The sequence below is a fragment of the Pteronotus mesoamericanus genome, unplaced genomic scaffold, assembly GCF_021234165.1.
Source record: "Pteronotus mesoamericanus isolate MK-2021 breed Mesoamerican mustached bat unplaced genomic scaffold, CSHL_Meso_final contig_25, whole genome shotgun sequence".
Taxonomy (NCBI): Eukaryota; Metazoa; Chordata; class Mammalia; order Chiroptera; family Mormoopidae; genus Pteronotus; species Pteronotus mesoamericanus.
The window spans coordinates 10628582-10639949 of NW_026555105.1; the positions used below are offsets into that span (position 1 = coordinate 10628582).

At 54.2% G+C, this 11368-nt stretch overlaps 1 protein-coding gene across 1 annotated transcript; it reads right to left on the reverse strand.

Annotated features, from left to right (window-relative positions):
- Positions 1–345: 345 nt before the first annotated feature.
- On the reverse strand, positions 346–5273 carry KCNK15 (potassium two pore domain channel subfamily K member 15). The gene is made up of 2 exons (XM_054573393.1): positions 4991–5273; positions 346–1055 (listed from the first exon to the last, which is right to left on the reverse strand). The coding sequence occupies exons 1-2, from the start codon at positions 5271–5273 to the stop codon at positions 346–348; spliced, it is 993 nt and encodes a 330-aa protein (XP_054429368.1).
- Between the last annotated feature and the right edge of the window lie 6095 nt (positions 5274–11368).

Consider the following 11368-nt stretch of genomic DNA (forward strand, 5'->3'; position numbering starts at 1 on the left):
CCCCTGCAGCACGGAAAACCGGCCACTTCGTGCAGAATAGCCACCTGTTTCCACTCCAGAGGGCCAGATGGTGACATGGGCCGGGGGAGAGCCTCTCTTAAGTGACTGACTTGGTCATGCCCTCCTAAAACTACTTGGACCACAGGGATTTGCACCTCCTAGGTGGCTTTAAAGTCGTGCTTGTGTTATGACTCCACTTTATTTTTAGAGAGAAGAGAGTGGCTAGCCACGGAAGGGAATGAGAGCCCGCTTGTGGCAGAAGGTGGCATTGCGACCATAGCCCCTCACCCCTCCCCAAGCTCTGCGGGGAGAGGCGCACTGATGGGTGAACTCAAGACCCTCTGTTCAGATGGACTGCCGCCGGACCGGGAGCCTGCCTGTCCCGCCGCAGCTACCCGTAGCCCCAGGGCTCGCGGGGGGCGAGAAGCCCAGATTGTCGCGGGCCCACATCTCCAACTGGTGGATGCGGTAGGAGACGGAGGAGCCCTCGGGGAGAGCCTCTCGGCGGGGCAGGGTGTGGCCGCGGCTCTCGGGCGCCCCTAGGCGGAGCGGGCTGGCGCTGCGGGCAGCTTGCTCGGGCGTGTCGGTACTGGCCGCCAGAAAGCGCAGGACCACGAGGTTGAGGAAGGCGCCGATGACAGTGAGCCCCAAGAGGATGTAGAGGAAGCTGAAAGCCACGTAGGGCGGCTTCCTCTGCAGCGCCTCGTCGCTCTGCAGCGCTACGAAGTCGCCGAAACCGATGGTGGTGAGGGTGATGAAGCAGTAGTAATAGGCGTGGAAGAAGGTCCAGCCCTCGAAGTGCGCGAAGGCGGCGGCCCCGAGCGCCAAGGTGGCAGCGCACACCAGCAGCCCTGCCACCACCATGTTCTCCGTGGACACGTGTGGCCGCGGCAGGCCCAGGCAGCGCTTGGCCGCCAGCAGGAGGCGCCGGACCAGCGCGTTCAGCCTCTCGCCCAGGCTCTGGAAAGTGACCAGCGTCAAGGGGATGCCCAGCAGCGCATAGAACATGCAGAAGACCTTGCCTGAGTCCGTGCCTGGCGCGGCGTGGCCATACCCTAGAGGGAGAGCGGAGGGGAGGGTCGGTGAGTACCCAGTGCCATCTAACAACACTGTCTCCCTTGGCCAGCCTGCCTGCCTGGTCTCCCATCCCCCAGTGTGGGCTGAGCATCTTGAAAATGCTAGTTCTATCTACCTAGGTCACTCTCTGGCGTCAAAACCTTGCACAGTTATCCATAATCACCCCAAATCATAAACAACCCAAATGTCCCTCAATTGGAAAACAGATAAACAACCTGAGGTACATGCACACAGCGGAATTCTTTGGAGCCATAGAGAGGAAGGAACTGCGGTTTCCTGCAGCAAGAAAAGACAAATCTCCAGTGTATTGTGCTGAAGTCAAGCTCTAAAGATACAAACTGCATGATTCCATTTAAATGACATGCTGGCAAAAAACTATGGGGACAGAGAACAGACCTGTGGTGGCCAGTCGCTGAGACCGAAGGAGGGGTTAGCTACAAAGGGGCATGACCGGACGAGCTTTGGAAGGTGACAGAAATGTTCTATGTGTAGCTTGTGGATGCTGTAACACAGCAGGTCTTTATTTGTCAAAACTCGCAGAAGTGCGCACTGAAAAATGATGAGTTTTACTGTATATAAATTGTTTTGATTAAAAAAAAAAAAGCAAAATCCTCCGTGGCTCCCAGTACCCACAAGGTAAAGAAGTAGTTCCCACATGGTGTCTAAGCTCCTTTGTGATCTGAACCCCCTTGGCCTTCCCAGACCCCCGCGTTGTTTCCCCAACCAGCCCATCCAGCCTCCGTGTGCCTTTCACCCGCCACCCGCCCACCCGCCCTGCCCTAGGCCACTCTCCCTTCCCATGTCCTGCTCCAGGCCAGCTCTTATCAGACACCGCTTCAGCTGGGGCAGCGATTCTCCACTCAGCCCCCTCAATTGTCTTCGGGGACCCAACCATGTGTCTCTTCCAGGAGAGAAGAGCGAAAGCTTTCATGGTATTCTCAAAGGGTCCCACAACCCAGGAAACGTCAGGTAGACCCTCCCCAACGGAACACACTTCCTCTAGCAAACTGGCCCCACCTGCCAAAATATGACATACCCAAACCCTCTGACCTATGCAGTCCCACAGCTAGGAAGTTAGCCCTCCAAAACACACGTGATGTATGCATGTGGGTTATCACTGAAGCATTGTTGCTCATAGTGACAATTTTAGATAGCCTAAGTGTCCATCAATAGAGGCCTGGTTATGTAAATCACTGTGGCGTCCAAATGATGGAATATTACACAGCAGGTTCCAACCAGGGCTTATTTTGCTCCTAAGAGGATATCTGGCAATGTCTGGAGACATTTTTGATGGTCACAGCTGGGAGGTGGTGGCTGTGTGCCACGGGCATCTAGTGGGTAGAGGTGAGGGTACTGCTAAGCATCGTGCCACGCAGAGGAAACCCCCACGACAAAGAATTCTCCAGTCCAAGTGTCAACTGTGCCAAGGTTGAGAAGAGCTGCTATCCAGCCATGAGAAAGATGACACAGTTCTTTAGTGACTGATATAAAAACATCACCAAAATACAGGGTGGGGCAAAAGTAGGTTTACAGTTGTGAGTACACAAAACACAGAGTTTATTCTTGTACTATTATTTGTTAATTATTGTATTATTTCCCATACAAACAACTGTAAACCTACTCCCTCCACCCCGTATATAAGTTGAAAAATTCAGAGAAAAACTGTGTATAATATAATGTTTATATAATATGTGTATTCTAAAGGAATGTACAGGCAGAGAATATATCTAGGAGGATATAGAAGAAACTGGTAACTGTTTGATCCAGGGAAGGGAATTTTCGGGTTGAGGGAGATTTCCTTTTCATTCTATACCCTTTCCGACTGTGAGGCGTGTGCTGTGTGCATATATAACTTATTCAAAATATCAATACCATCTATGTGTTTAGAGACCCACGGCTCCACTCCCACCTCCTCCTGCATGGGGCCCGGACTGTCACTGGGGCAGCGAGGGCTCTGCCACCGCCAGACTGGGAGCTCCTTGCGACCAGAAACCATGCCGGTCACCTCTCTGTCTCTCTAGTCACCAGAGCCTTCTACCAATCCTGGCACAGACTAAAGGGTCAGTGAAAATGTAATAACCAATGATAATAATAATAAAGCCAACTGAACGGGGTGCCGAGACAGAGGAGCCTCCTTGGGAAGCAGGGGCCGTGCTGTTTCCAGCTGTTTGGGGCTATGTCCAGTTTTTGGCAGAGTGAAATGAATAATGGTAACTAAACACACTGGGTTCTTTACATGAATTCTCTTATTGAACTCTTTCAATGACTGTGTGAGATGATATTTATCCCCATTTTACAGATAAGGACATTTGAGTTAGGACAAAGCTGCCCACAAGTTACCAGGCCTGAGCTGTTAACCGCTGTCCTCTATTGCTTCTCAGCACCTCTCCTCTCTCCCTGCAACGCTCAAGCTCCTGGGCGCTAGGCTCGCTGCAAGGCTGACTTAAAGCGGCCTGCACCAGCCAGCACGTGCTGGCGCCCCCAGGTGGCCAAAAATGCAAAACTCTTTCCTTGTCTTTGTCCCTTCCCAAGGCTCCCAGATGCATTTGTGTAAGGTGGTGGAGGGGGAATGGGGGGGGAGAACAGCCAGGGGAGGAGGCCAAACCCAGCTGGGAGGCCTCCAAAGAATGCCGGAGAGAGCAGAAGAAATGGATGGGGTCCCACTCCATTGGGCACAGTGACAGGGAGGATCTTAGGCTGAGCTAAGATAGAGAAGCAGGGGTCCCCTGTTGACAGGAGCGGGCATAAGGGCTGAAGGGGAGCTGGGCCCACGGCTGGCAAAAAACGAATTGTCATTAGTACTAATTAATAGTGTCTATTTAGCCTCAGGCACTGTGCCAAGCATTTTACGTGCCTGACCTCATTTAAACCTCGCCATCACCAATGGGGTAGGAACAATGGCATTTTGAAGTTGAAGAAACCAGGGCTCAGAGAGGTACAACCAAGTACCAGAGAGGCAGGAGGCAACAGAGATGAGGACAGAACTCTGGCCCACGTACTTGCAGAACTCAGGCTTTTAACTCCACTGTTCACTGTGAGCTTTAAACCCACAAGCTCACATTCACTTGCGAGAACATGATGGAGACATTTTCTCCAAGGCATGGGCTTCCAGAAAGAGGGTCCCAGCCCCAAAGGGCACCTGGACATCCCCAGCTGGGGCCTCCGGAGTGGCCGGCACCCAGTGTGGAGCCCTGCAGAGCCTGCTTCTCTCCTATCCTGCTTCCCCAGGCTTAGACTCCGCAGGTACCAGCCAGACGGTGGCCATGGCAACAGCTGGCAGTCCGATGCTGCAGAGAGAGTGCTCTGGGTCCCTGAGGGGTCCAAAGCTTGTGGTGATCAGTCATTCCCTTAACAACTATTTATTGAGTGTCTACTATGTGCCAGATGCCGGCCATGCTGCAGTGACTAAGACAGACTCGGTCCCTGTTCTCCTGGAGCAACAGAATAATAATTCTAATACAAAAATCCATTACTTTTTTTAGTGTTCTCTCGATGTCAGGCCCTGGGCTAAAACTTTCTGCATGGAGGGCCAATTAGCCTCCCTATTTTACAGAGGAGAACAGTGAGGCTCAGAGAGGTTATGCAACTTGTCTCAGGTCACACAGCCAGTGTGGTGCAGCCAAGGGAGCAACTCCAGCCGCCTGGGCTTCCGAGTTTCCCTTGATCTGCCTCCCAGCCCCTGGAGTACTTTCTGGTCGCTCTTGCGTGCCAGCCTTTCGGCAGATTTAACCTACTGACTGTCCCCAGCCCAGCCTGCGGGACCGGCAGCCCATTCGGCACAGGGAGGCAAGTGCGGCTTGGTGAGCAGAAATGACTCCTCCAAAGTCACCCATCTGGGCAGGGGATTCCAACCCAGGGGCACCGCGGGCGACTCGGGAAGGAGCGAGCGCCGAGGGGTCTCCGGGGCGCTCACCGATGGTGGTGATGACGGTGATGGCGAAGTAGAAAGAGCCGGCGAACTTCCACTGACGGCCGGCGCGGTGCGGCTCGGCCTGCAGCGCCAGACGCTCCAGCTCGCGGTAGTCCTCGGCCGAAAAGCCGTACTTCCTCCGGAGCTCTGTCCGCTTCTGGGCCAGCAGCCTCTGGCGGCCGATCTCCGCTTCGGACTCCAGCGCATCGAAGACGGCGGCGCCCACCAGCAGGTAGGACAGGATGCACAGGACGAGCGCGGCGGTGCGCACGCTCTGCCGCTTCATGACGGCGCCCCGACCCGCGCTGTCCCGCGCCCCGCCGCGCCTGCCGCGTCCCCGGGTTGGGCCATGAGCCCCGACGGCTGCCCGGTGCCCGCTCCGCCCCAGCCAGCGCCCGCGGACCCGGGCGGCGGGAGCGCAGGCTGCTCACGGCTGGGGTGGGGCGCCCAGAGGCGGGGCCTGTGGCGGGAGCAAGGAGGGCAGGGGGGCTCCCCCAGCTGCCACCGCCTGGCCTGCCACACAGCTGCCTTTGTTTACCCGCTGGCGCCCCGGGGCTAATGTGTCTGCAAACAGTGACATCTGGAGCAAAGAGCCCAAAGCCTGGCTCTGCGAAAAAGCCGTCCCCACCACTCTCTTCTCCTGTAACCATTTATTAATTCGCTCAGTCAGTCATCCAACAAATGTTTTCCAAGCGCCTACCTACTCGAACAAGATTCCTGGTATAAATAGGGCTGATACCCTAGAAAGGAGGGTTGGCTAAAAACCAACAAAAAAACAACTTAAGATGTGTGAGACAGAAGGGAAACGGTTTCTGGGCTAAGGTAATGGGGGGAGGTCTCCCTGGGGAGTGACTGGGATGAGAGGGTCCAGGAAGCAAGTGCAAGACCTCTAGGAAGTGAGGCTGGAAGCAGGAGACCTGGGGCTCTCCAGGGAGGGTGGGGGACGGAGGAGTGGGAAGCCGAAGGAATACAGAGCCCCGACCTCACAAGAGGGGCTTTCTTGCAGGCCCTTATATGGGTTTATTCTTCAGTAAAATTGGAAAGGCTATAAGCAGGAAAACAAACACACCAGTGATCTGATCGACATTTTTAAAAAGAGCATTTGTGGCTGTCCTGCGGAAAATGGATGATGGCTAGGAGTGGAGGTCAGTTAGGAGACTCTTGTAGTCCTGGTCCAGGGTGGCCTGGACCAGCAGGGCCCTGGAGATGCAGAGAAGCAGGCGGGCGGGAGGTATGTGAGGGGTGAAGCTGGGCGCACACCTAGCCGCATTCCCCAGCCCCTGCACTTAGAAGCGGGAGCCAGTGGAGTGTGGGCAGAAGTGATCTGTGCCACTTGCAGGCCGGGCCGGTAGAACCCTCTTATGTGCTCCATTCCACCTGTCTCCCCGACACCTGCAGGCTGAATGCAGAGTCTTTGGAAGAGGGCAGAGCCACGGGGTGACAGGAGCCTGGGTGCCTGAATGACATAGTGCAAAGCCATCTCCCACCAGGAACACTATGTTGAACTTTTCTTGGACTAAACCCCTGCGATATGGGTCAGTCTGTTACTGCGGCTAGTGTTACCCAGCTGCACGGAGCAACGGGACTTGCTGATAGCTTGGATGTGCAGGGCAAAAGGGAGGACTCAAGGATGGCCCCTGGGACTTTGACCTGAACTGGGTGCTGGTGGGGCCTTCTGTTGACCTCGCTCACTCTCCAAGGAATCCTCCCTGGCCCCCCAGCACCAAGGTGACACTCCTTTCAGAGTACGGGCTGGTCTTCATGGACATTCTGGGCAGAGCACCGGGCAGCCTCTGGTGCAGCTGTCCGGAGCACCTGCGTCCTCTGGTCTTGGCTGCAGCCTTGGCGTGTGCCACCCGTCTTCCATCGCTGCTCCAGCCTCTCTCCTGAAGCCCCTCTGCACTCAGCTTTCAGCTCCTTGCCCCAACTCTTGCCCTGGTTGGAGCTGCCCTCTCCCCACCCGCTCAACAGCCAGCATTTATTGAATGTCTGCCAGGGACCAGACACAGGTTGAAGCACTTTACAAGGACCCATGCATTGCATGTAATCATCACAGTCTCCTTGTGCTATAGGTGTGACTGGCTCACACCCTATTCACCCTCCTGCTCTCAGTTTACTTGGACACCTCCCTTCCTGACTCCTCCCCAGGTGGCCCTCCTCTGCTGCCACTGGCCCGGCCTCCTGCCACCTCTCATCTCTCCCACTGCATTGGGATTCTTGCATTCCACACCTGCATCCCCTCTGAAGACAGGGATCCTATCTTGGTCACCTCTGAGTCCCTAACACCTGGATCTGGCACAGAGGACACACCAGTGACTGTGGACAAAGGGACAGCCACAGCATGGAGAGGTTAAGCACATGGACGCTTAACCTTGACTGCCCAGGTTTATAGCCACTTCCTTTGTTTGCCAGCTGTTTGAAATTGGATGCCTCAGTTTCCCTGCCAGTAAAGTGAGGTTAAAAACTTCCTATCTCATTAGGTGCTGTAGTTGGCAGTATAATGGCCCCCCAAAGTGGCTCATGTCCTACCTTGGGACCTGTGAATACATTAGTTTGCATTGCAGAGGGGAATTAAGGTTGCTGCACAGCTGACCCTGAGCTGGGAGGTAATCCAAGATTATCTGTGTGGACCCAATGTAATCCCAAGGATTCTTATAACTGGAAGAGGGATGCAGAAGGAGGAGAACCAGAGAGATGCAAGGGGAAAAGGACTCTGCCTGACATTGTTGGCTTTGAAGATCGAAGACTAAGGAAGGGGCCATGAGCCAAGGAGAGCAGGAGACTTTTAGAACCTGGGAAAGACAAGGAAATGGATCCCTCCTTAGGGCCTCCAGAAAGGACCACAGCCCTGCTTGATTTTAGCCCATTGTGACCCGTATAGACCTCCACCCCTACAGAACTGGAAGATAATATATTGCTGTTGGTTAAGCTGCTGAGTGTGTGATAGTTTGTCACAATAGCAACAAGAAAGCACCACATTGGTTGTGAGTAGTAACGGAAACAGTAGATGTGATGCTCTGAGAGCAGCACCCAGCCCCGAGGACTTGTCTAGAAGTGTCAGCCATTATTACAAATACCACAACTGAGCAGAGCTCTGGGGCCGTAGGGATGGGGCACCCAGAACCCGCCCCGACTCTGTTCTCAGGCAGAATGGGGGCCCAGTGCCTGTGGGGGGGCCTTGGAACCCCTTTGCCCCCCCAGAGCTGGACTGCAGCCCAGTGACCTAGAAGCTGGGTGCTGGCACTGCTGCCTCAGCCTTATTTTTAGCAATGTATCAGCAAGTTTGATTTTCTGATTCCTGCCCAGATTTCAGAGAAGCAGAGGCCTGGGTTACAGTCTCAGACGGGGGCGGGTGGCACACCAGGGACCTACAGCCCAGGAGGGCTTGAGAAGAGCTTGTTGGGACAGCGCGGGGTGGAGAAGAGGGGAGAGAAGGGGAGAGGCTGGGCCCGCGCCAGGGGCAGTTATTAAGGGCCTGATCATGAACATCGCTGGAGTCAATGAGATCTGGGTTCAAATTCCAGCTTCTCCACTTTCTAGGTAGGTGTCTACCGATAGAGCACTTCCAATTTTCTGTGCCTTGGTTTTCCCATCTGAGAAACGGGCTGATAATGGTGTCTACCTGACAGGACCACGGCAAAGATTATATAAAATACTGCGTGTCCCTTTCCAGGTGCCTGGTGGCAGGTAGTAGCTCCCCCTTGCCCCTCTCCACCCTCCTGGTGACAACTGTCTGCCTGCAGATGTCAAGAATTCTTTCCCAGGAGCAGGGGCAAAGCTAACACTGGCGAGCACCCGTCCGTGCACAGCTCAGTCACGGATGTCATTGCTGGAGCTCTCGCTCCCCAGTGCAGGAAGCAGGGTCCCAGAGGAGAATAGGCCTCGTGTGCCAAGTCCTCACAGCCAGGCAGTGGCCAAGCTGGGGCTTGAACTCAGGGCTACCTGGCCACGACAGTTATGATCCTTCTGGTACACAGCCCCGTTGCGGAAGATGCCGCTGGCTTTATCACCTTCCCATCGCCTCCCGGGACCTCGCTTTCCTCATCTCTAAGATGGGACTGAGGGATGCCGGCTGGCTGTCCCCCCCACCGTCGTGAGGACCCTGTGACACGCAGCTTAGAGGTGCTTTGTCAAATGTGCCCCCTGGGGACGGGTGTTACTGGGGCCGTGGGGGAGCTGTCTGCCCCTGCCAAGCAGGTGACTCTGCCCTGTGCTTGGCATTTTCGGTTCAGTGGCTCTATTTTAAGCCAGAGGAGGCTGGAGTTTGTGTGTGTGTGTTTCTCAGCTTGGAAACCATCAGCTGTGCAGTCACCAAAAACAGCAACACCCCAAGGCATCCCTGCAGCTCCCCTCCTTCTGCCTCCTCCCCTTCCTCCTCCTTTGGGAACCTGAGAAGACCTAGTGATTTTCCTCTGTCCCTTCTTTCGCTGAGGCCTTGGATCTTCTTCCACAGCTCCAAGGCTGTTAGCTCTGCGGACAAGGAGACAGGTGACCCCCATCCCCACGGGGCCCTGGGTGCCTTTAAAGAACTTTATGTCCCTTATGAGTCTAGATCCTTCTGAAAGTTTCATGAGCTGGGAAGGCCTCGCCATCCCACATCAGGGAGAGGCAACGGGCTCAGAGAGTAAGGACTGTCAGGAGGCGCGGCAGACGGTGGGGCCGCAGCTAAGAGAGGACAAGAGTGTCTGAGTGAGCCAGACCTCAGATCCATCTTGGGTGAGTGACTTCACCTTTCTGAGCCTTGGCTTCCTCATCTGTGACACAGGGGGTAAAACTCTGTGCCCAACAGTGTCCCTGTGAGGACTGCGTGAAAGCGTGAAGACGCACTCACTCAGCACAAAGTAGGTGCTGGTGAATGTTAGCGCCCCGCCTCCACCCGATCAATTTCTTCCTTTCCTTTTCCACTCTGCTTATTCCCCTGGCTTACCAGGATCCTAAGGCATTGATGTTTATAGTTGGAATATAGTTCAGTAATTTTCCTGAAGGCCAGAGGGCTGGGGAATTTTCCCCAATCAGGTCTCTCTCCTAAAATAGTGGATTATTTTGACCTCAGGAGACAGGAGGTACCAGCTCCTTCGAGATGGCAGCTGTGGACTTTTGGCAGCCTGAGGATCATGTAGGGATGTGGCTTACAAGTAATTACAAGCTGCTTCCTGCTAAGTTAAAGGATATTATTGGTAGGATTTGGGGGTCTCCTAAAATCTTCTAGGCGCTGGGAGACAAACCATGTGGATCGGGGCACCCAGACAGATGGAACCTTGAGTATTGCAGGGAAACTCCAGAGCCATGCCCGGTATAAGGGGGCATCGTTGTTCCCAGGAAGTTGAGGATATCATTTGGAGGACAAATGGCCACTGTCTGAGGGACCAGCAAGGGCTGCTCAGAAAATTCCTGCCATTTGTTTGTGGAGCCCTTGAGAGTTTGTTCTTCAGCCTCCTAAGGATGGATAGCACTGGGTTAATGGAGATGTTGTAACCTTTACTCTGGTTAATAATTGTTTTCAAATTTTATTCATTGATGAGAGAGAGAGAGAGAGAGAGAGAGAGAGAGAGAGAGAGAGAGTAGGGGCGATACTCTAATCAACTGAGCTACTCAGCCAGGGCTGCTCTGGTTAATACTTTTTAAAATATATTTTATTTATTTATTTTTAGAGAGAGGGAAGGGAGGGGGAGAGAGAGAGAGTGAGAGAGAGAAGCGGCCTCCCGCACACCCCCAACTGTAACCTCCACAACACCAGGCACTTGCAGTCCCACTGTGCAGAGAGGAAGCCCAGGCTCAAAGGGTCATGGATCAAGGAGGGAGGGAGCTGTCCTGCCCTGCTGCCAAGCTCTTGCTCCTAAAGACCATGCTTCCTTGACCAGAGGAGCTTAGCAATGCGACGTGCTAGGGCAGGATGCCACGTGGCAATCCCAGGTCAGCCAGCGCTGACAGAGGCCTGTTCCTTTCTCCAGGCCACATAATGGACTGCAATCAAGAGATGTCTGAATATCTTGATTCAGGGGGTAGGGTTTGCATTTCCGAAGACGCCATGGCTGCAAAGGGTCAAAGCAAAGACATAAAAGCGACAGAGACACTGACAAATGTGTATGCTAATGTTAGTGTGGCACAAGCTGTGCTGGCTGATATGGTAGCTACTAGCTGCATGTGGCTGTTTATATTTATTAATTTGAATTAAATTAAGTTGTAAAATTCAGTTATCCAGCCACATGAGACATGTTTCAAGTGGCTACTGCGTCGGACAGGCGGCTATAGAACAGCTCCGGCCCTGGCTGGCATGGCTCGGGGGATTGGGCATCATCCTGCAAACCGAATGGGTCGCTTGGTTCAATTCTTGGTCAGGCACATGCCTGGGTTGTGGGTTCTGTGCTCTGCCCCCTCCTG